At 42.6% G+C, this 25,485-nt stretch overlaps 1 protein-coding gene across 2 annotated transcripts in view; it reads left to right on the plus strand.

Annotated features, from left to right (window-relative positions):
* The window catches only part of ZDHHC9 (zinc finger DHHC-type palmitoyltransferase 9), a 34,346-nt gene extending 24,727 nt beyond the window's left edge, over positions 1 to 9,619 (plus strand). Inside the window, exons 7-11 of one of the 2 annotated variants that reach the window (XM_069464564.1) lie at positions 574 to 620; positions 1,728 to 1,832; positions 3,849 to 3,952; positions 4,357 to 4,453; positions 7,936 to 9,619. In XM_069464564.1, coding sequence (XP_069320665.1) covers positions 574 to 620; positions 1,728 to 1,832; positions 3,849 to 3,952; positions 4,357 to 4,453; positions 7,936 to 8,052 — 470 coding nt within the window. In that variant the 3' untranslated portion in view covers positions 8,053 to 9,619. Of the gene's footprint in view, positions 1 to 573; positions 623 to 1,727; positions 1,833 to 3,848; positions 3,953 to 4,356; positions 4,454 to 7,935 lie in introns of both variants that reach the window. The other variant, XM_069464565.1, reaches the window with a different exon arrangement.
* Positions 9,620 to 25,485: the final 15,866 nt, after the last annotated feature.

Consider the following 25,485-nt stretch of genomic DNA (forward strand, 5'->3'; position numbering starts at 1 on the left):
GCCTTATGCTAGGGGGCAGAAAGGGTTTTGCCTGAGAAATGTCTTTTAGTAGCTTATGATCTAGTTTGGGAGATAGAAAATACATACTCACATGTGTGCACATTCACAACACACACATACAACAATCAAAGGGCAGATGGGAGGTGGAGTTGAGAGAGTAGTCTTAAGATAGCTTCCTGGAAAGAAAGGAGTTCTGAGCTGGATTTTCAGCAAGGGGGGGTAGGGCACAGATTGGTGAGGAGAAAGGATTTTTCTTGGTATTTCTGATTTCTTTCATCTGTTAATATCCCACTGCATGTCCATGGTTAGGGGCTAGGGAAAAGGGAAAGGAGCCTGATGCTTGGCTTCTGCCCGACTCTAGTTCGGGCTTGGCCCTGCACTGGAAATGGGAACTCGTTGGTCATGACATTACCAGTTTGGAGGTGACATTCTTCACCCTTGCCTGAGTGAGAGCTTCTTTCTTGTCAGTGTGTAACACAGGCTAGGGAGGGAAGGAAGTGAGTAGGCACTAGGATAGTATGTAGTTTTGACTAAATTCACTAATTTTTCTTTCTACTCCTCCCAATTTCACAGAATCCTTGAAAATTGGCTTCCTGGAGACATTGAAAGAAACTCCTGGAACATATCCTCCCCTGGCAGTATGTCCCTGTGAAGCCTTCTTAAACTACTTTCCAGCATGCTTTCTCCCCACAGTTCTCCCACCATCTAGTTTTTCAGACACCAGAGAATGCCAAGGTCTAAAATAAAGAAAATGTAGTCTTAGTGGTAGCAACCAGAATGGAAGATGGCCAGGGCTTAAAGGGAGGTCTTTTTCTCACCCTCTTCTTGGCTGCCTCCCTCCCAAGTCCTTGTGATCCCAGACTCAGCTCTGTCTTCTCTAGTGAGCTGTACTTTGCCTCAGTGCACCTTTTATATCACTTACTGGAAGCCCCGCCTTCCCGTTATAGCCAAGGCTTATTTTGGACAGTGGCTGCATTTTTGTAAAGGAGATTCAGATAAGATTTCTATAAATCACATCTTTTTATCTCACTAATTTTTCATTTATATAATTTAATTTTTTTTTTTTGAGACAGAGTCTCACTCTGTTGCCCAGGCTAGAGTGAGTGCCGTGGCGTCAGCCTAGCTCACAGCAACCTCAAACTCCTGAGCTCAAGGGATCCTCCTGTCTCAGCCTCCCGAGTAGCTGGGACTACAGGCATGCACCACCATGCCCGGCTAATTTTTTCTATATATATTTTTAGCTGTCCATATAATTTCTTTCTATTTTTAGTAGAGATGGGGTCTCACTCTTGCTCAGGCTGGTCTCGAACTCCTGAGCTCAAACGATCCGCCCACCTCGGCCTCCCAGAGTGCTAGGATTACAGGCGTGAGCCACCGCACCCGGCCTTATATAATTTAATTTTTGATGAAATTTGCATTGACAGTTACGGCCAACATTGTTTAGCTTGGGCCCCTCCTAAACATCCCCTTTAAAGAGCCAATGATGAATAAACAGGCAAACAGTTAAATACACTAGAGATCTACTCATAAGGAATAAATAGAGATCCTGTACCTTTCATAAGGGGTCTATCCAGCAAGTTCAGAATTCATCTGTTGATATATACGGATACTTGGTTTTTTGTGATACACATTCCAAAAGGTAAAGATGGTATGATTGGTGCCATGAATATGGGCTGAGGCCTGGAGTCCCCTGGTGTGGCTTCTTCAACATTCCTTAACCTCACCTCACTGTTCTAGAAGTGCTCATTTGCTTCTTCACTCTCTGGTCCGTCGTGGGACTGACTGGATTTCACACTTTCCTTGTGGCTCTCAACCAGACAACCAATGAAGATGTGAGTCAACTTTCTCTTCTCTTTACCACATATTCTTCTCCCCAAAGCCTGTTCTCTTGTTACCTGCTAGATAACCGAGTCTCCAAGGCCTAGGAGAATGAGGCAAGCAGAAACCTGGTATGCAAGATTATTAAATCAGATGTGTGGAAGAGAAAGCAGAGGGCTTTGTTTAGAGCTGCGTGCATGTAGGGCATTAGGAAGAAGAGCTTGAAAAGTTGGGTGGGTACAAGGCCTTTAACTCTTCATAGGTACTTAAAGGCTAGCTGATACCTCTGGATTTGGAATGGAGAGGGACAGTGCACTGAATGAATCCTTGCTTTTAAAAAGTACTGATTAATCACACTCATAGAAAATCAGAAAATAGGCCGGGCGCGGTGGCTCACGCCTGTAATCCTAGCACTCTGGGAGGCCGAGGTGGGCGGATCGTTTGAGCTCAGGAGTTCGAGACCAGCCTGAGCAAGAGCGAGACCCCATCTCTACTAAAAATAGAAAGAAATTATATGGACAGCTAAAAATATATATAGAAAAAATTAGCCGGGCATGGTGGTGCATGCCTGTAGTCCCAGCTACTCGGGAGGCTGAGACAGGAGGATCCCTTGAGCTCAGGAGTTTGAGGTTGCTGTGAGCTATGCTGACGCCATGGCACTCACTCTAGCCTGGGCAATAGCGTGAGACTCTGTCTCAAAAAAAAAAAAAAAAAAAGAAAATCAGAAAATACCGATGAGCAAAAAAGAGAAAATAAGCCCCTCTTTACCTCCTAGATATCACCTTTGTTAATGGTATGATTCATATAGTCTTCTGGACTTTCCTAGACTTGTTTCCATGTTTGTATGTTTATATTATGTATTTTTTTATCTTTGTACCTTTTATTTATTTATTTATTTATTTTTATTTCAGCTCATTATGGGGGTACAAAAGTTCTGGTTATATATATTGTCCATGCCCCCTCATCCCCCTGAGTCTGAGCTTCAAGCGTGTCCATTCCCTAGACAGTGCACATCGCACTCATCATGTAGGTATGCACCCATCCCCTCCCCCCACCCCCATCCCCCCGAGTCAGAACTTCAAGCATGTCCATTCTCCAGGCAGTGCGCATCGCACTCATCAAGTAGAATGAAAGTAATACATATCATTCAGTTATCTGCTTTTTTCACTCTATGCTGAACATTTTTTCATGGCTGTATATGTATTTTTTGTTGTGATAAAATATACACAATATAAAATGTGCCATCTTAACCATTTTTAAATGTACAGTTCAGCCCTGGTGATCAGTGGGGCGAAAGATGTCACAGCCAGATTGCCCTTACATCCTAAATGTATAGTTCAGTAGCATTCAGTACATTCACATTGTTGCGCAACCATTACCACCATCCATCTCCAGAACCTTTTTTTTTTTTTTTTTTTTGAGACAGAGTCTCACTCTGTTACCTGGGCTAGAGTGCCATGGTGTCAGCCTAGCTCACAGCAACCTCAAACTCCTGGGCTCAAGCCATCCTCCTGCCTCAGCCTCCCGAGTAGCTGGGACTACAGGCATGCACCACCATGCCCGGCTGATTTTTTCTATACATATTTTTAGCTGTCCATATAATTTCCTTCTATTTTTAGTAGAGACAGGGTCTCGCTGTTGCTCAGGCTGGTCTCGAACTCCTGAGCTCAAACAATCCACCCACCTCAGCCTCCCAGAGTGCTAGGATTACAGGCGTGAGCCACCACGCCCGGCCCATCTCCAGAACTTTTTCATTATTCCATCCTGCATGTATTTCTTCAATGTAATTGTGTAAGAGTTTTAATTTATTATTTTATTTTATTATTATTACTTTTCAGAGACTGGGTCTCTCTCTGGGTCATCCAGGCTAGAGTACAGCAGCATGATCAGAGTGCATTACAGCCTCGAACTCCTGGGCTCAGGCGATCCTCCCGCCTCAGCCTCCCTAGTAGCTGGGACTACAGGCATGCACCACCATACCCGGTTCTTCAACATAATTTTTAATGTAAGCCTGGGCTTTTATCTTGCAGATCAAAGGATCATGGACAGGGAAGAATCGCGTTCAGAATCCCTACAGCCATGGCAACATTGTGAAGAACTGCTGTGAAGTGCTGTGTGGTCCCTTGCCTCCCAGGTACTCAGGGGACCGAAAGGTCCTGGAACTCTTGGGATGAGCAACTCAATCCAATCTTGTTACCTGGTCTGATGGATTATCATGAATGTGGCCCGTTGGTATCAAATAGGTCTTCCCAGGGCATGTCACTTGGTACCATATCTACATGGACCATAGACCATGGGCTGGTTGTATGGAAGGAATGATCTTTCACTCTTATTTCATGTGTTTATTTCCTGGTTAATGTGGCATTCCCTGGTTTGTGGAAGAAAAAGTGAATGGAAGATAGGAGGCATGTGCTAGGATCAGGCCAGATTGCCAAAAGACAGGTTTATGTTTTCCAATTTACACAGCAAAGTTGAGTAGGCTGGGTGAGTAGATGTGGGGAATGCCAAGTCCATTGTTAACTCTCTTGTCTCTTTCAGTGTGCTGGATCGGAGGGGTATTTTGCCACTGGAGGAAAGTGGAAGTCGACCTCCTAGTACTCAAGAGACCAGTAGCAGCCTCTTGCCACAGAGCCCAGTAAGTGTTCCTGACTTAAGGCTGAGTCAGTGATGGAGAGGGTGGAGGCTAACTTTATAGCTTGGAAATATAATTAGGCAATTTTGTATCATAGTCACCCTAGCTTCCCTGTCTTGGCGTCTGCCCTGACATTGTCTTCAGATCTTTGTGCCCTTGAGGTAGATTAAGATTTATTCATATCTTTGGCATATATTACGTAGCTACTCTGTGCCAGCTACTGTGCTAGGTGCTGGGGTTCACACCAATGAACAAGGCAAATGATGGCCCTGCTCTTAAGGAGCTCATTGTCTAATGGGGATGAGAGACAAGAAAATAGACCATTGTTCAACATTGTCAAAAATTCCTTGATGAGGGAAGCATAAAGTGCTAGAGGAGCAAAGATAGGGGTCAGGGGATCATGTTGGATTAGTGATATGGTTACCTTGGTAATCTTAGAAGGGGGCTTCCTCATTGGAATATGCAGATGTTGTGGAAACTCTCCCAGCTGTCCTGCTCAGGATATGCTTTATAAAGTATTTTCCTAAAAAGTTACTATTTTAACTTTCTTTTTTAAAAATAAGAGCTTTATTGAGATATAATTCACATACCATATGATCCCTATTTAAAACATAATTCACTGGTTTGTAGTATATTCAGAGTTGTATAATCATCACAACAATCAGTTTTAGAACATATTCATTCCTGTTTCCCACAAAAATCCCTATATCCATTAGCAGTCACTTTCTCTTTCCCCCCAATTCCCCCAGTCCCATCTCTAGGCTACCACTAATCTACTTTCTTTTGCTATAGATTTGCCTCTTCTGACATTTCTTATAAATGGAATCATGCAATGTGTGGTATTTTGTGACTGGCTGCTTTCACTTAGCATATTTTCAAGGTTCATTTATGTTGTAGCATGTAGCAGTACTTCATTCCTTTATATGGCCTAATAATATTCCATTATATAGATATACCACATTTTATTTAATCCATTCATCAGTTGATGGACATTTGGGTTGTTTCCACCTTTTGGCTGTTATGAATGATGCTGCTATGAACATTCATGTGCAAGTTTTTGCATAGACAAATGTTTTCATTTCTCTTGGCTATATACCTAGGAGTGAAATTGCTGGGTCGTATGATGACTTTATGTTTAACCTTTTGAGGAACTGCTGTACTTTTTTCCAAAGTGCCTGCACTGTTTTACACCCCCACTAGCAGTGTATGAGAGTTCCAGTTTCTCTACATCCTCGGTAACACTTAACTATCTGACATTTTGATTCTAGCCATCTTAGTGGAATAGATGTGAAGTGATATCTCATTGTGGTTTTGATTTGTATTTCCCTGATGACTAATGATGTTGAACACCTTTTCATGTGCTTGTTGACCATTTGTATATCTTCTTTGGAGAAGTGTCTATTCAGAGCCTTTGTCCATTTTTTAATTGGGTTATTTATCTTTTTTAGTGTTGAGTTGTTAGAGTTCTTCATATAATCTGTATACAAGTCCCTTATCAGATACATGATTTGCAGATATTTTTCTCCCACTTTCTTGATGGTGTCCTTTGAAGCACAAAATTTTAAAATTTTGATGTGGTCCAATTTATCTAGTTTTTCTTTTGTTGTTTGTGTTTTTAGTGTCATAACTAAGAAACTATTACCTAATCCAAAGCCATGAAGGTTTATACCTCTTTTCTTGTAAGAGTTTTATAGTTAGCTCTTACAGTTAGGTCTTTGATCCATTTTGAGTCAATTTTTATATATGGTATGAGGTATTAGGGGGGGTCCACATTCTTTCTTTTGCCTGTGGATATCCAGTTGTTGCTGTACCATTTGTTGAAAAGACTATTCTTTTTCCATACTATTGTCTTGGCATGCTTGTCAAAAATCAATTGACTGTAAATGTGAGAGTTTGCTTCTGGACTCCCAATTCTATTCTATTGATCAATATGTCTGCTCTTATGCCAGTACTACACTGTCTTCATTACTTTAGCATTATAGTAAGTTTTGAAATTAGGAAATGTGAGTACTCCAACTTTATACTTCTTTTTCACAATTGTTTTGGCTATTCTGGGTCCCTTAAATTTTCATATGAATCACCTTATCAATTTCTGCAAAGAATCCAGCTGGAATTTTGATGGGGATTGCACTGAATCTATAGATCAATTTGGGGAATATTGCCATCCTAACAAGATTAAGTCTTCTGAGCCGTTAACATGGGCTGTCTTTTCACTTAGTTAAATCTTCTTTAATTTCTTTCAACAATATTTTGTAGTTTTCAGAGTATAAGTTTTAGACTTATTTTGTTATATTTATTCATAAGCATTTAATTCTTTTTGATATTATTGTAAATGAAATTGTTTTCCTAATTTCATTTTTAGGTTATTTATTGGGAGCGTATAGAAATACAATTGATTTGTATATATTGATCTTGTATACTGAAACCTTGCCAAACTTTTTTATTAGTTTTAATAGATTTTTAGTAGATTTGAACTTTGTTTTAAAATAGAATCCTACTTTTATTTATTTATTTATTTATTTAAGACAGAGTCTCACTCTGTTGCCCAGGCAAGTGCCGTGGCGTCAGCCTAGCTCACAGCAACCTCAAATTCCTGGGCTCAAGCGATCCTACTGCCTCAGCCTCCCGAGTAGCTGGGACTACAGGCATGTGCCACCATGCGCGGCTAATTTTTTTATATATATATATTTTAGTTGTCCAGATAATTTCTTTACATTTTTAGTAGAGACAGGATCTCGCTCTTGCTCAGGCTGGTCTCGAACTCCTGAGCTCAAACGATCCACCCGCCTCAGCCTCCCAGAGAGAATCCTACTTTTAAATGAATGTTTTTTATAAGGTAGATAATTGTTCTCTACTTTGATTTTCCTAAATTTTGAATTTTCTTTTTAAAGTACAGAAACCCATGTTAATATATTATTGTCATAATTTGGAATGTCATTTTTTTCGATGAGTCTCATCTCAAATCATAACAATCTAGGTTAGTGATTCTTGGTTGAATGTGGGGAAGAGTGGTATTTTAGAATCAATTAGGGGCATTTCCAACCATATGTGATCATCTGAAGATTTTTACACCCCACCTTCTTTGGCTGAGAATCATTATTCTAGTGAGCTGTGTGTTAGGGCAGAAACAGAATTGAGAACCATTGGGTCAGGCCTTGTTAGAAAAGTACATTATGACATCTTGTTCCGAAGGGTTGGGGCGGGGGGACCTGTGTAATTATTTGTGATCCCTGTTATTATCATGAATAATAATGGAAAATATGTCCACAACAGACAGTTAAGTATATAACTCAAATAAACTTCAGTTGCATTCTGCTGAAAAGACGATAGCCATATCTTGATTCTGAGTTTGGTGTCGGTGGCTGCATCTCTGTAGCATCAGTGTGGTCAAGGGGTTCAGAGAAAGAGTTCAGTGTCTGTGGATTATCTGCATTTGGATTTTGAGAGAGATCTTTGTGTTGAATCTGGTATCGTTTCCTTCTCAGGCCCCAACAGAACATCTGAGCTCAAATGAGATGCCGGAGGACACCAGCACTCCCGAAGAGATGCCACCTCCAGAGCCCCCAGAGCCACCACAGGAGGAGACTGAAGCTGAGAAGTAGCCTATCTATGGAAGAGACTTTTGTTTATGTTTAATTAGGGCTATGAGAGATTTCAGGTGAGAAGTAAACCTGAGACAGAGAGCAAGTAAGCTGTCCCTTTTACTGTTTTTTTTTCCCCCCCGCCTTTGGTCTTCAGTCACCCAATTGCACACTGGCATTTTCTTGCTGCAAGCTTTTTAAAACTTCTGGACTCAAGGCAGTAGCAGAAGATGTCAGTCACCTCTGGTAACTGGACAAATGGGTCTCTTGGGCCCTGGCACTGGTTTTCCATGGCCTTGGCCATAGGGTCTCCTTGGACCCCCCTCTCTTCCTTCTAGAGCCTAGCTCTCCTGCTTGGGGTCATTGGTCTCATTCTCGGGTTAAAGGTTGAGACTGGCTCAAATCCTCCCAAGCTGCTGCATCCTAACTGGGTTCTTGGAGCCTTCAGAATTGAAGAGGATGGAGAGTGGGGTTGGAGGATTCTCCTGGCTACCAAGTGCCAACATTGCCAGCTAATCCTTTTAGGAATGGGGCAGGTAACTTCCACTTGTATTTATTCGTGTAGTTTCTCCTTTGTCCCCCGACCACTTCCTAACACCCAAGCCCACTTTTCCCATTAGATATATGTAAGTAGTTGTAGTAGAGCTAACAATTTACATTTCTCGTAGACTACCCAGAGACTTTTTAATACCTGTGCCATTCTCAATAAGAATTTATGAGATGCCAACAGCATAGCCCCTCACACTCTCTGTCTCATTTCTCCCTTTTTCTCATTAGCCTCTTTTAATTTGTTTTCCTTTCTACTCTTGCTCTCATTGGGAGCAGGAATGGCAGTAATAAAAGTCTGCACTTTGGTGGTTTCTTTTCCTCAGAGGAAGCCCAAGTGCTCACTTAAACACTACCCCCCTCAGATTCCCCGTGTGAGGCCTGCAGAGGCCCTGAATGCACAAATGGGGAAACCAAGGCACAGAGAGGCTCTCCTCTCCTCTCCCCTCCCCCGATGTCCCCTCAACAACAACAACAAAAACAGGAAAGAAAAGGCTAACCAATACTTCCACTAAGCCTCGGCTGAGTAAGCGAAAGCCCAGCACTGCTGCCCTCCTGGGTAACCCTCTCCAAGGCCTCAGCCCACCGTGGGCTATGGTAACCACACCAGGGGCTTCCTTCAAGCCCCACTCTTCCAGCACTTCCACCGGCAGAGTCCCAGAGCCACTTCACCCTGACTAGGGGCGGGCTGTGGCCCCCAGTCAGCTCTGCTCAGGACCTGCTCTATTTCAGGGAAGAAGATTTATGTATTATATGTGGCTATATTTCCTAGAGCACCTGTGTTTTTCTCTTTCTAAGCCAGGGTCCTGTCTGGATGACTTATGGGGGGAGTATAAACCAGAACTTTTAATCTATTTGAAGGCAATTAAACTGTGTCTAATGCAAACTGCCTGCCTCCTCCTTCCCCCTTCTATTTCAAGAATGTTTGTGTGTAGGGTGGGGGTGGGGGTTGGAAGGGGTTGCTTGTTACTACCCACACTTCCCAGGGTCCCCTTGGGTTGCAGAGAGAGCTCCCAAACTCTCCATTGATCTATACTACATTCTGGGCTGAAGTTTATCTTACTCTGGACCATGAAGAAAGGACTTTCAAAGCAATATACAGTATGAACAAGATCAGGAGGGTGAGGGGATTATATTTACTTAGGAGAACAAGCTCTATATTAGGATGTTGTTTTCAACAAGATGGATGCTATTAATTGCAAGTGAGTCTTGGTTATTAAAGCAGGCTCATAGGGCCTCCCCTTGGAAATGTTTGGTTAGTGGTCTTTTACAAGTGACAGCATATATTTCTTTTTAAATGGTGTGTAATCCAGATTCTTTACCAATTCCTATTTCACACTTCCCAGTTAATTGGAATTAATGAAATTTGGCTGCTTCCAGATTTTTCTCTATGTCTTCCTATTTTCCTTATAGCAGGAATTGAGTTGAGCATCCCTGAGGGAGAGAGATTGCAAGAGAGACTGACTCAGATTCCTCTTCTATCTGCCTCTCCTTTCCCATTCATTTTCTGGCTGTGTTTTTTCTTTTTTCTTTTTCCTCACAGTTAGATTTTAGGTAATTCAAAAGAGCACCAAGCCCGGAGAGTTTGGAAGTTATTAGGTTTTCTCATTAACCTGGCACTCATATGAACCCCTTTTTAGTCAGTACTCAGCCTGTCTCCTCTCCTGGGCCAAGATGAATTTCTGTTCTCCCTCAACTTACCTCAGCCACTCTCCTGCTGACCCTTAGGTCAGTCACAGAAGCTTTTTCTTTCTGATGTGAAGGGTCAAAATGGAAATATTTTATCTCTGGTGTGAAATGATCTTTTTAAAGTTTCTCCTTTTTCATACTCCCTGCCCTCTTTCTTTTCCTTTATAAATCTTCTGTATTTAAGACCTTGGCCTGAAGCTCCATCCCATTCATACCATGCACCAGCTGGGACTGTCCCTAGTCTGAGTTCTGATCAGAGGAGAGATTGAAGAATTGATCTTTCTGGAGGGGAAAAGGGCCTTAAATTGTTTGATCTTTTCAGTGGCTGACACTCTCTCCAACTCTCCCCTTCCTTCCCCTTCCTCAAGCTTCCTTTGCACCCCACTTCCCCAGGCCAGGATGGTTGGCACTGATCCCAAACCTCTGGGGGTGGGTAGAATTTGGCTCTGTTGGGCCATTTCTTCATGTCCATTTGGCTCCGAGGCCTTCCGGGCCCTAGCTGAGATCATCATTGTCCCCCTCCCCGTTTCCTTTTTTCCCAGGAGCGGGGTTGGGTTAGAGGTGAGTTCTAATTCTGTAGCAGCTAAATTCCATTCTTCCTGTCCTGACTCTCCTGCCTTTACCTCCAAGGCTCCTTTTCCTACTGACCAAATCTCTTTACCTTGTTGGAGAAAAAAAGTATTTTGTTTTTAAATCTATTTTCTAACTTAAATGCAATTTAATATGTAAATCTCTGCACTTTTATGTGAGCCTACAAATGTGTATGTGTTGGGGGTTTTTCACTCTCTGGTATTTCTTAATAAAGAAATCTTTCTTTTGGGGGGAAGCCAATTAATGAAGGAGACTTGAATGGTTTTAGAAATGCAGGGCTGTCTGTTTCTTTGTGCTTCTGCCTCATTTCTTTACTTGTGCCTAGTGTGAGTGATCAGCCTCCCTCCCCCACTCTTTGACCCCCTCTTTTGAGAGGGCCCTCAACTTAGTGGGGCAGAGAGAGGGACCTGTCCTGTATCTGGTACCCCTCTGGGACCACTTGGATTGGCTCAAGCAGTAACCTAGCAACCTAGCCCCTTCCTTCTCCCCGTGGCCTGGCCCTGTTAGTCCTTTTCTTCCGGCTCAGTTCATTTTATACTCCTGGGGCTGGGGCCAGGCTAGGGAAAATAACCAAGGGAGCACAGTAAATGGTTTTAAAAAATGATAATTTGTTCTCATGCCACGGTGCTACTAAAGAAGAGCCATGTTCCCAATAATTCAAAAACATTTGTGTCAGTTTTAAGAATATGTTCTAGGAATCTCTTGCTGTTCTTAGGTGATAGGTTTTAGAAATAGTGTCAAAGGCTAAAACTCTGAATATCATTAGTTTTAAAGGATACAAGCCCAACTCACACAAAAAAATCATTGTGGATTTCATGTTTTGAATAAATATGATAGGGGAATGGGAACTATAAAATCTGCATTTGTAAAACTTTGAATGCCCTACCCAACATTAATGTAAGTGGAAAAACCTGGTATAATTAGCAGGGTCTAATTATTTTACAAATGAACACAAAACGTTTTTACAGTTTTAACATATACGCTGAGTTTCCAGGAGTGCAACAACTGTGTAAATTGCGGGAATATGGTATTTTATTTTATTTAGAACTTTACCAAGAGTTGCTCGTGACTTTTGAAAATCATGTCACTGGCGGCAATGCCATTGATGGGGTGTTTAAGTTGCCAATACAACATACTTGGACGAGTCTTGATTTGCAGTGATCGCATTCGTGGTGATTTTACATATAGGTAGAAGCAGCTCGCTAATTTATTATATTTTTTAGTATAGTCTTGCCCCAGGTATTTGTATATTCAAATACATATTATCTTATTATAAATCACTTTTATTTCTTCTTTATAGTATAATTAGTATATTATTATTCTTGAAATTATGTATATGAGCAGGTCGTATTAACTGTGAGGTTCATTTCAGGGTGGCAAAGGGTATATTATAAAATACTGTATATGCCAAGGAAGGGTTGGAGCTGCTAGGGTTGAGAACCACTGGACTAGATTATCTCAAAGGTCCCTTTCTAACTCTGAATATTTGGAAAGCTTAGAGAGAAAATAAGCAAACATCTCCCTCCCCTCACACCTTTACTGTACTTTTTACAATTTTAAAAATAATACATGTTCATTGTTGAAAGTTGGGAAAGTATAGGAAAGGCAGAAGATTTTTAAAAATCACCCATAAATTCATCACCAAGATACAATAGTCACTGTTAATGTTTTGGTGTATTTCTTTCCATTTTTTTTCTGTACAAGTATGTTTTTAAGTATAACTGGATTTCAACTATAAATATAGTTTCATAAACCTGCCTTTTAACTTAGTATTTCCCATATCATTAGAAATTATGTGAAAATACTTATTAATAACTCCATAACATGTACATAACCCTCCCCTAATGTCATACATTTAGGAGTTTCCAATTTTTTATTATTGGAAATAATGCTGTGATGAACTTCCTTATATATGGGCATATCTGTGATTATTTCCTTAGGATAGGTTCCTAGAAGTAGAATTATTGAGTCAAAGGGAATGCTTTTTTAAATGCTTTTGATAAATATGAGCAAATTGCTTTACAGAAAGGCTCTCTCTGTTTTGCCAGCAGTATAACAGAGAAGCTGCTTCAACCCATCTCATTTAAACATTTGGTAATTTGATAGTTGTAAACTTACACGTCAGTGTCATTTAGTTTCTATTTCTTTGGTTAATAGTGAGGTTAAACACTTTCTGTACCTCTCATCTGCCTTATGTTTATTACCATTTGCATTTCTTCTGTGAATTGTCCCTCCAAGGCCTTTGTCTGTTTTTCTTCTGGTATTAGGATGTTTTCTAATTAATAAGTTAGATCTTAGAGCTCACACTTCACCATGGGCCAGGAAATGAGGGGGCCTTTGATTTAGAAGTAACTTTACAACTGTAGAACATGGAGTAGAATCACCTCCTTGAGATTCCATGTCCCTTCACTTTCTTCACGTCCGTTTCTCATGGCCTTTTCTGCCACCCACTGCCCCATCGTCAGCTATTTGGCTATTTCAACTTGGTTAAAAGGATTGGAGTTTTGTGCCCAAATAAGAGACATTATAATTATTTGTCATAAAATACAGGTTCTGGCCAGGTGCGGTGGCTCACGCCTGTAATCCTAGCACTCTGGGAGGCCAAGGCGGGAGGATCGCTTGAGGTCAGGAGTTCGAGACCAGCCTGAGCAAGAGTGAGACCCCCGTCTCTACTAAAAAAATAGAAAGAAATGATCTGGACAGCTAAAAATATATATATACAAAAATTAGCCGGGCATGGTGGCGCATGCCTATAGTCCCAGCTACTCGGGAGACTGAGGCAGGAGGATTGCTCGAGGTCAGGAGTTCGAGACCAGCCTGAGCAAGAGCAAGAACCCTGTCTCTACTAAAAATAGAAAAGAAATTAGCTGGACAACTAAAAATATATAGAAAATATTAGCTGGGCATGGTGGCGCATGCCTGTATTCCCAGCTACTCGGGAGGCTGAGGCAGGAGGATCGCTTGAGCCCAGGAGTTTGAGGTTGCTGTGAGCTAGGCTGACGGCATGGCACTCTAGCAAGGGCAGCAGAGCGAGACTCTGTCTCAAAAAAAAAAATAATAATAATAATACAGGTTCTGTTGAACAACATAGCTGAAAGAAACATGTTGATCATGTAGCCCCTGCTTCCCCCTCTCTCTCTCTCGCTCTCTCTCTCTCTCTCTCTCTCCCCCCTCTCCCCCACCTTGATTTTCTTTTTTTTTTTTTATTTGTTTTTTTTTTTTCATCTTATTGTTATGGGGGATACAGAATTGCAGGTTATATACGTTGCCCATGTACCGCCTTTCTCCCCAAGTCAGAGCTCCAGGTGTGTCCGTTCCCCAGACAGTGCGCATTGCACCTATCATGTAGGTATATATCCCTCCCTTCCCCACCCCCCCTTCCCGAGTCAGCACCTTCAAGCGTTACCATTCCCCAAAGGGTGCGCAACGCACTCATTGGTAGGCATACACCCATCCCCTCCCCCACCCCCCACCTCAGTCTGATATCCGATTGGTGTCGTTCCTAGATGTGTATTTAGGTGATGTTCAGGGAAACCAATTTTCTGGTGAGTACATGTGATGCTTGTTTTTCCATTCTTGGGATACTTCACTTAATATAATGGGTTCCAACTCTCTCCAGGAGAACCATAGAGATGTCGTATCTTCATTATTCCTTATAGCTGAGTAATATTCCATGGTATACATATACCACAGCTTACTAATCCAATCATGTATTGATGGGCATTTGGGTTGTTTCCACATCTTTGCTACTGTGAATTGTGCTGCTATAAACGTTCGGGTACATGTGTCTTTGTTACAGAATGACCTTTTTTCCTTTGGGTATATGCCCAATAATGGGATTGCTGGATCGAATGGCAGGTCTACTTGAATCTGTTTAAGATACCTCCATAATGCTTTCCACAGGGGTTGCACTAGTTTGCAGTCCCACCAGCAGTGTATGAGTGTTCCTGTCTCTCCACATCCACGCCAACATGTGTTGTTTTGGGTTTTTTTAATAAAGGCCATTCTCACTGGGGTTAAGTGATATCTCATTGTGGTTTTGATTTGCATTTCTCTGATGATTAGGGATGTTGAGCATTTTTTCATATGTTTGTTAGCCATTCTTATATCTTCTTTCGAGAAGTTTCTATTCATGTCCTTTGCCCACTTTTTGATAGGGTTGCTTGATTTTTTCTTGCTAATTTTCCTGAGTTCTAAATAGATTTTTGTTATCAGTCCTTTATCTGATGTGTAGTATGCAAAAAGTTTTTCCCATTCTGTAGGTGGTCTGTTTATTCTCGTGACTGTTTCTTTGGCTGTGCAGAAGCTTTTTAATTTAATCATGTCCCATTCATTAATTTTTGTTGCTGCTGTGATTGCCTTGGGGGTCTTCTTCATAAAATCTTTGCCTAGGCCAATGTCTGTAAGAGTCTTTCCTACATTTTCTTCTAGAATTCTGATTGTATCACGCCTAAGGTTTAAGTCTGTTATCCACCGTGATTTGATTTTTGTGAGAGGTGAAAGTTGTGGGTCCTGTTTCAGTCTTCTACAAGTGGCTAACCAATTCTCCCAGCACCATTTATTGAATAGGGATTCTTGTCCCCAGAGTATATTCTTTCCTGCCTTGTCAAAAATTAGGTGACTATATGAGGATGGTTCTATATTTGGATTTTCTGTTGTGTTCCACTGGTCTGTGTCCCTGTACTTGTGCCAGTACCAGGCTGTTTTAAGAACCACGGCCTTGTAGTATAGTTTGAGGTCTGGCAAATTAATACCTCCCATTTTGTTTTTGTTGCTTAAAATTGCTTTTGCTATACGGGGTCTTCTCTGGTTCCATACAAAGTGTATAATTATTTTCTCTACATCTGTGAAGAATGATGTTGGTAATTTAATAGGGATTGCATTGAATCTGTAGATCACTTTGGGTAGTATAGACATTTTAACAATGTTGATTCTTCCGATCCACGAGCATGGTATATTTTTCCATCTATTTGCAAGTTCTGCTATTTCTTTTCTCAGTGTTTCATAGTTTTCCTTATAGAGGTCCTTTACCTCTTTAGTTAGGTATATACCTAGATATTTTATTTTCTTTGTTGCTATTTTGAAGGGTATTGAGTCTTTAATTTGGTTTTCTGATTGACTGTTATTGGCATATTAAATGCCTCTGATTTGTGTATATTAATTTTGTAGCCAGAGACTTTGCTATATTCGTTAATCAATTCCAGGAGTCTCATGGTTGAATCCTGGGGGTTTTCCAGATATAGCATCATATCATCAGCAAAAAGTGAGAGTTTGATCTCTTCCTTCCCTATTTGGACTCCCTTTATTTTGCTCTCTTGCCTGATAGCTCTCGCAAGGACTTCCAATACTATGTTGAAAAGTAATGGGGACAGTGGGCAGCCCTGTCTGGTTCCAGTTCTAAGTGGGAGTGCTTTCAATTTTTCCCCATTCAGAATGATGTTGGCTGTGGGTTTGTCATATATGGCTTGTATCATTTTTAGGTAGGTTCCATCTACGCCTATTTTGTTAAGCGTTTTTATCATAAAAGAGTATTGAATTTTGTCAAATGCTTTTTCTGCATCTAATGAGAGTATCATATGGTTTTTGGTTTTGCTTCTATTTATGTGGTGAATTACATTTATAGATTTACGTATGTTGAACCACCCCTGCATCTCTGGGATGAAGCCCACTTGGTCGTGGTGGATTATTTTTTTGATAAGTACTTGGATTCGATTTGCTAGTATTTTATTGAAAATTTTTGCATCTATATTCATGAGAGAAATTGGTCTGTAGTTCTCTATTTTTGTTGCGTCCTTTCCTGGTTTTGGTATCAATGTTATATTGGCTTGGTAGAACGTGTTGGGGAGAATTCCATCCTTCTCAATATTGGAGAATAGTTTATGTAGGATGGGCACCAATTCTTCTTTGTATGTATGGTAAAATTCAGGTGTGAACCCATCTGGACCAGGGCTTTTCTTTTTGGGAAGGTTTTTTATTGCTGTTTCAATTTCGGTTCTTGATATTGGTCTGTTCAGGTACTCTATTTCTTCCTGGTTGAGCCTGGGAAGACTATGTGTTTCTAAAAATTTGTCCATTTCCTCCACATTCTCCAGTTTGTGTGCATAAAGGTTTTTGTAGAATTCATAGATGATATCTTGTATCTCTGTAGCATCGGTTGTGATTTCTCCTTTCATGTTCCTAATGGAGGTTATTAGAGATTTTACTTTTGTGCTCTTGGTTAGTCTAGCCAGAGGTGTGTCTATTTTGTTTATCTTTTCAAAGAACCAACTTTTTGTTTTATTAATTTCCCTTATAGTTTCTTTGTTGTCCTTTTCATTTAATTCTGATTTGATCTTAGTAATTTCTCGCCTTCTGCTGGGTTTGGGGTCGTTCTGTTCTTCTTTCTCCAGCTCTTTGAGTCTATTCGTTAGGTTGTCTATTTGCAGGTTTTCTGTCTTTTGGATATAGGTATTTATGGATATGAATTTCCCTCTCAGGACTGCTTTAGCTGCGTCCCATAGATTTTGATAAGTTGTATCTCCATTGTCATTTAATTCAAAGAAACTTTTGATTTCCATCTTGATTTCTTCCTTTATAGAATAATTATTCAGGAGAAAGTTATTTAGCTTCCATGACTTTGAGTAAGAGTGAGGGTTTCTGTTTGTGATCATTGTTACTTTTATTCCACTGTGATCTGAGAAGATGCATGGTATAATTTCTATTTTTTTGAATTTTTTAAGACATGCTTTATGTCCTAGGACATGGTCAATCTTAGAGAATGTCCCATGAGCTGATGAGAAAAATGTATATTCTGTGGACTTTGGGTGGAATGTCCTATAGATGTCAGCCATGCCCATTTGTTCTAGCATTCTATTTAGGTCCATTATATCTTTGTTTATTTTCTGTTTAGAGGATCTGTCCTGTACTGTCAGTGGGGTGTTAAAGTCTCCAGCTATTACAGTATTATTATCTATCATTTGGTTCAGATCTAGTAGGGTTTGCTTTATGAATCTAGGTGCACCTAGGTTGGGTGCATATATATTGAGTATAGTCATGGCTTCTTGTTGAATTGTGCCCTTGACCAGTATGTAGTAGCCATCTTTGTCTTTTATTATTTTTGTTGGTTTGAAAGCTAAGTTATTGGAAATTAAGATTGCCACACCAGCTTTCTTTTGGTTACCATTTGCTTGAAATACCGATTTCCATCCTTTTACTTTCAGTCTAAATGCATCTTTGCTCGTTAGGTGGGTTTCTTGAAGACAGCAGATACTTGGCTTGTGTTTTTTTATCCATTGGGACAGTCTATGTCTCTTGAGCGGGGAATTCAAGCCATTCACATTTATTGAGAAAACTGATAAGTGAGACGGTTTTTTGTTCAGCTTGTTGGGTAGAACTTCATTGCGATGTTTTCTCTCCTGAGCCATTGTGGTATCTGGAATTTCATCTTTAGCTCTTGAGTAGTTTTACATTCGTGGATCTTTCTTGTGCTGATCCGTGTGTAACTCTCTTTTGAGTACTTCTTGTAGGGCTGGTCTTGTCTTGGTGAATTCCCTCAACCTTTGTTTATCTGAGAATGTCTTGATTTCTCCTTCGTATAGAAAACTTAGCTTAGCTGGGTACAAGATTCTAGGCTGGGCATTATTCTGTTTCAGAAGCGTGAAAATGGGGCCGCAACCTCTTCTTGCTTGTAAGGTTTCAGCTGAGAAATCTGGTGTAATTCTGATGGGTTTTCCTTTGTAAGTTACCTGTTTCTTTCTCCTTACAGCTCGGAGAAGGGACTCTTTAGTGGATATTTTGGTCAGCCTGATGACTACGTGGCGTGGTGTTTTCCTATTTGCTATGAATCTCCCAGGGGTCCTTTGAGCTTCTTCAATCTGTATGTCTAGAGTATTGGCAAGGCCTGGAAAATTTTCCTCCATTATGTCTTCAAATAGCTTGTCCAACCCTTGCTTATTATCTTCTTCACCCTCAGGAATGCCAATAACTCTCAAGTTAGGTTTCTTCACATAATCCCACATTTCTTGAAGACTCAGATCATTTCTCTTACTTTTTTGATCTATCTCTGTGACTGACTTATTTAGTTGGAAGGAGTTATCTTCAATTTCTGAGATTCTTTCCTCTGTTTGATCTACCCTGCTTTTGAGACTTTCCACAGTGTTTTGTAGCTCTCTGAGTGAATTCTTCATTTCTAGGAGTTCAGTTTGGTTTTTCTTCAATATTTCAATTTCTTTAGTGAATTTTTCCTCCAAATCCTGTATTTTTTTGTGTGTTTTCCTTGTGTTGTTTATCCATTGATTCTTGTATATTATTCAGCTTGTTTATGATCCATAATTGGAATTCTTCCTGTGACATGTTGGTGTTTTGAGTCTGGTTTGTGTCAAATGGTTGAGAGCTGGTATTTCTCTTTGGGGGTGAGCTTTCTGTTTGATTCTTTGTGCTTCCTTTGTTTTTTCGCTGGGCCCTTCCCATCTAGATTAATCGTTGGATCTTTTCTTATAGATTTAGTCTGGTTAACAGCACTCTTTGTGCTCTATTCTTAGGCTGTGAAGCAGTCTAGGTATATTGCTTCCTTTGGCAAGAGGGGAAGACTGTTGTGAATTGTTTAGAGATTTTTCTATTTCAGTTGGGGGACTGCTTCTGATGAGTCCAATCGTAGAGGATTGGAGTGATCCAAGACTGCTTTGGCGAGTTAGGACACTGTGTTGTGGTCTTTCAGAAGGCAGGCAGGGTCCACACTAGTAGTAGACCGAAATTCTCTTTGTTTGTTTGTTTCCCTTTGGTTCTTCCTCTATAGGGGTGGTTTCTGTCTCTATCTGCAGGAAAGATACTAGCTATGGGGAGTGGACGGTGCCCTCGCTCGCTCACCGCCCCAGTTGCTGCAGCTCCCACGGGCAAAAGTCTGCCTTGGCCCAATGTCCCCAGGGACCAGGCTCCACACTCTCACTTCTGGAGAAGTAGTCAATGTTTAGACATGGGCGGGGTCCCTATATAAGGTCTGTGGACCAGGGGAGGGGGCCGTCCAGGGAGCCTCTTGGCACCCTATTGCTCCGCAGTGACTTGGCTGTGGGCTCCAAGATGGCGATTGCGTGCCCGCAGATCGCCGGTGTTGGGGGTGACTACTCAGGTTCCGGTATGTACCAGAGCCAGGGGCCTGGCCCGTTCCGAAGCTCACCGTGGCTTCCCAGTTAGAAGGCAAAAAGAGAGAAGAAATAAAGAAAAAAGAAAAGAAAAGACTAGCACTCTGGGAGGCCGAGGCGGGTGGATTGCTCAAGGTCAGGAGTTCGAGACCAGCCTGAGCGAGACCCCGTCTCTACTAAAAATAGAAAGACATTATATGGACAACTAAAAATCTATATAGAAAAAATTAGCCGGGCATAGTGGCGCATGCCTGTAGTCCCAGCTACTCGGGAGGCTGAGGCAGTAGGATCGCTTAAGCTGAGGAGTCTGAGGTTGCTGTGAGCTAAGCTGACGCCATGGCACTCACTCTAGCCTGGGCAACAAAGTGAGACTCTGTCTCAACAAAAAAAAAAAAAAGAAAAAAGAAAAGAAAAGAAAAAAAGGAAGAGAAAAGAAAGAAAAGAAGGAGAAGAAAAAGAAAGAGAAAAGAAAAGGAGAAGAGAAGAGGAAAAAAAGGAAAAAGAGAAAAGAAAAAACAAAACCAAAAAAAAACCACAAAACAACAACAAAAAAAAACCAAAAAAACAAATAACACAAAAAGACCTAACCCAAAAACACCAAAAACACAAACACAAAAGAACAAAAACAGAGCTACACAGCACCACAGCACATCGCTAAACAAAGGGATACACAAATCTGAAGTATATAGTTCAGCGGCTCAATGATTGTGTTTTTGCGCCTTAGCGCAGCTCCTCCCCTTCACGCCCGCTCCCTTGGGTCCCGAGCGGGGACTCAATGTTTTTTTTACGTCTTAGCGCAGCTCCGCCCCTTCACGCCCAGCACGGCCCCGGCGGAGATGGGGCGGGCCCAGAGACCAGCGGAGGGTGCCGGGGAGAGCCGCTCGGCACCTTATGGCTCCCGAGCGGTTCCGCCTTTGCTTTCAAGATGGCGCCCACAGCGCTCCGGGGTGGGAGGGGGACCAGCTCCCTGGCAGGCAGAGACCAGAGACCGCCGCTGCGGGGGGGGGGGGGGGGGGGTTTGGCGGGCAAAGCCGCCGGGGGCCACCGGCTGAAGAACCACCGACAAAAGTAGCGCAGAGGTACAGCGCAATTCGCTGATCGAGGATCCTTCGTGCCCCTCGCCCCTGGCGCAGGTCCGTCCCTTCTCGCCAAGGGCTGTCTCAGCCGAGACTTCCCAGGTTCCAAACTATTCTCCCGAAAAAGCCTCCTGTCTGCAATGCCCTACGTCTCCCTCGGTGATTCTGCTCTGGCTTGCGGGGGGTCTCCAAGCAATTGGGGGTGGAGGTCAGTGAGGAGCGCAAGCCGCTTTCCCAAAAGAGTGCCCCCGCCCCACCTGGGGGCGGGCGCAGCCGGCCGAGCTCTGCTGGCTACTGTCTGTTCCGCGCCTTCCGCAGACTTCCGCGATCTTAATTTTCTTTCACCTCAGACCTCACTTGCTCTGTTTGTCCCACGCTGATTCTCCGTGGATTCACACCGCTGTTCCTGTGTGGGAGCGGTCCTCTAGCGTTGTGGCAGGTCCGGATCCATGGCTTCCTCGCCGGAGCGCACATCCAAGCAGTCACCACCACTCCGCCATCTTCTCGATCTCCCCTTTTTTTTTTTTTTTTTTTGAGACCGAGTCTCACTCTGTTGCCCAGGCTAGAGTGCCGTGGCATCACCCTAGCTCACAGCAACCTCAAACTCCTGGACTCAAGCGATCCTCCTGCCTCAGCCTCCTGAGTAGCTGGGACTACAGGCATGAGTCACCATGCCTGGCTAATTTTTTCTATATATTTTTAGTTGTCCGATTAATTTCTTTTTATTTTTTTAGTAGAGATGGGGTCTCGCTCTTGTTCAGGCTGGTCTTGAACTCCTGAGCTCAAATAATCCTCCCGCCTCGGCCTCCCAGAGTGCTAGAATTACAGGCGTGAGCCATCGTGCCTGGCCGCCCCCTCCCCCCACCTCCGAATTTAGTACCATGACTTACCCAAGACCACATAGAGAGTTAACTGGTAGAGCCAAAACCAGAACTTCGATGTACTGATTCCTAGTCCAGAGAACTTTCTGGCCTAACTCACTGCTATTCTGACAAGCAGGTGTACACAGATAAGAGTTTGAATAACTACAGATGTCACTTGAATGAAATGAATCTTTCATTTATTTAACATTCAATAAATACTTGTTGAATACTGTGTGCTAGGGTTAACTTTAGGAGGAATTGCATTACCAGCTCCATTCTCTTGTTAAGTTGAGAAACAGCAATGCTTTTAGGATTATTTGCCATTTTGGATTAATATTACTGATGAGCTCTCCATTTTAGGTATACAGAAGACTGACTATATATAGTAGGGCTGATCTGGGGGTGGTTGTTGGGTTTTTGTTTTAAACTTAACTCTCTTAAATCTTTCTCCAGACCCCTGCACTTAGGTTGAACTGATGGTGGGTTTCTTTAGCACAGAAAGTCAGGAAGTTGCTTTGCCGCGTTCCCACAGTCAAGTTGGCTGTCCCTTTGTGAGGACCATTGCCCTGGGCTCTTTCTGACGCTATCCCTGGCAGGTCCCAGAGGCAATGGTATACAAATGCTATATTGGTCACTGTGAAGTTATAGGAAAAGGTGAAGCTTACATATCAAGTGCTATAGAATTCCATTTATTTAGGTCCTTCCTGGAGGAGGAGTCTTGGCTGGGTCTAGAGGGGAGGCAGTTCCTTCCCACTTGATTGTGTTGTCGGCTGAATAATATGTAATGTGGCCCACGTTGTGTGAGAAGCTAAGGTAGCCTCTATTGTGAAGGAGAGGTGGGAGAGCCACTTCTTTTCCCCAGCTGGGAAACCTCATACCTCATCCTGAGTTTCCTGACTTGGGAGGGGGGAAAGTGTTGGGCCTTGTTGAGACTATGGTGATCAGTACCCTTTTTTCCCCCCTCAAAAAATACCTTATTTAGCCTTTGTTTTAATTCCCTGGGTCTCTAATAGCCCAACTGCAGCCTCCCCTTCTGTGAAGAGCCTGGGCATCGAGCTCTATGAGTGAGAAGTTGGAAGCCAACTCGCAGGGCCTGGGGCCTCTGTGCCATGTATCAGCACATGGAGCCATAGGGCAGGAGAGGGAATTTGTGGGCCTTTAGAGGAGCTGATCAGAACCTGCCTGGGGTAGTCTAAGGTAAGGTTGTGACATGTAGAGCCAGCGAGCGGGTCGGGCAGGGGAGATAGTTTGGCTAGGATGTGCCAGTGCCTTGAGCTGCTTCCCTTGATGGGAAAGAGAGGTGGAAGGTGGCTCTAACTCTGAACTGGTGAGGGGCTGGCTAGACTCTAATTCTTTCTTCTTGAATCTGGTCTTTATCCTTTTCCTTCTAGTGGACCCTGGAAGTCCAAGAGAGTTGCCCAATGTAAGTCTGATGCCCAGGGCTGATCAACTTACTGTGAACTGGGCACAGCCAGGGCTGCCCCAGGCTCCTCAGGTGGGCCTTCTCTCCATCACCAGCCTCTCTGGGCACCAGAGCTGGCACCCTCTACCCCTGAATCCCAGCACCTCCTGGGGGCTCACATATCAGTTTGTCTGTGGGCCATGGCAGGTCTGAATGGCAGTCAGTCTGCAAACAAGCACATATCGACATGGCCTTTGTGCCCAGTCTTGAGCTCAATACTCTGGAGATTACAAAAAGGTCAAATAGGCACCATTTAATGTCACTATGTGCCAGGAACTTTATACGAGGTATCTCATTTATTTCTCTAACAACCCCAAGAGGTAGATATTAGATCATTATTCCTATTTTACGGAAAATAATTGTATATGTATGGAACTTACCTGAAGTCATGTAACTAGTAAGTGGTAGAGCCAGAATTTGAAAACATTTCAGTTGAGATCCAAAGCCTTTGCTGTTGGGCATTGCACTAACTAGGGGTCAGAGGTGAGATGGCCTCGAGAAGAGCAAAATGGAGGCACCAAGATGGTGCAAATTGAGGCAATCAGACAGGTTAACATTCGCCGAGCATTTATTTTGTGCTAATGCTAAGTACTTTCCATACACTAGTTCATTAACTAGTTTGTAACAGCCCCATGGGGTTAGTGCTATTAGCTCCACTTTATTGATGCAGAAACTGAGGCTCAATGAGGTTAAGTGACTTGTTTAAGGTGACCCAGGTAGTGAGTGACAGAGCTACGACTTGAACTCAGGTCAGCCTGAGCTCCTAAGTGCTAGGCCTCCTGCCCTATAGAAGCTTCCACTTGCTGTCCCCAGGCCCTAGTGAGGTGCAAGAACAGAGGAAGAGCCTCGTTGTCTTCTTGGACCAGCTTTTCTCAACCCTTCCAAGGGGAGCTAGAGGCTACAGCTTCCCAGGCCTCTGACATCCCCGGCTGGAGTGGAGGAATAGGGTCTCCAGCTGTGAAGAGTCAGCCTCTTGGACCCCAGACCATGGTTGCTGGGCTCAGGATGCCACTTACCATCTAGAAGTCCACAGAGCTGAAGGAGAGATTCCAGCAGCCCTGCCTGGAGGAGTGGCTATGGGCCCCATAGTGCCACTTAACCCTGCCTTTGTCACCCCTCAGGCCCAGCCTATTCTACATTTCCTTGATTCCCCTCCTCACCTGCCTGTCCCAGACTCCTGTGGTCATTGGAGCCCTTGCACAGCTGCCTGCTTTTAGCCCGTAATCACCCTGTAGGCCCAACTGGAGCCCGAGAGCTCCAGACATACTCCCACCCTCCAGCTTCCTTCCCAGGATGGGGGAGGTTTTCAAAACATCATGTTCTCATGCATTCCTCTTTTTCTGACCTTTTCCTTTCCCCAGGTGAGAGCTAATATGTAGCCATTGCCCAGGGATTTTACAAGCTTTAGGAATCTCCTTTGGTAGGGGCCCCCTGGTATATATGGATTTTAAGCACTTTGGGCATTATTTACCCCTCGTCTTTCCAGAAACCTGTGCCAAAAGGCAGCAGGATAATGACTTTGCTGCTGTTACCCCATATTGGAGGCCAGAGGCGGGGGCCCTATTTATTTGTTAATTTAGTTTTTTTGTTTCAAAAATTGAAATATTATTCCCCTTTTTCATAGATATAAAAGTAATAGATACGTTTGAAATTCAAATAAAACAAGAATATAGAAAGTGAACACCTTTCTCCCTCTCTACCCAGTCCTACCCCAGGTCCTTTCCAAGATCACCACTGGTAGCCACTTCGTACAGATCTTTCCAGTCTTTATTCTGTGTGTGTTTTATTTTTCTTAAGAACAGAATCACCCTATATGTCATGTTTTAGTACTTGCTTTTCCTCTTGCAATAGCAGGAACTTCTTTTATGACCAAAATGTAAATTATTTGTCTAATTTTTTTTTTTTTTGAGACAGAGTCTCACTCTGTTGCTCAGGCTAGAGTGCCGTGGCGTCAGCCTAGCTCACAGCAACCTCAGACTCCTGGGCTCAAGCGATCCTCCTGCCTCAGCCTCCCGAGTAGCTGGGACTACAGGCACACAACACCATGCCCGGCTATTTTTTTGTATATATTTTTAGTTGCCCAGCTAATTTCTTTCTATTTTTAGTAGAGA

Source organism: Eulemur rufifrons, chromosome 30 (genome assembly GCF_041146395.1).
Source record: "Eulemur rufifrons isolate Redbay chromosome 30, OSU_ERuf_1, whole genome shotgun sequence".
In the NCBI taxonomy this organism is placed as follows: Eukaryota; Metazoa; Chordata; class Mammalia; order Primates; family Lemuridae; genus Eulemur; species Eulemur rufifrons.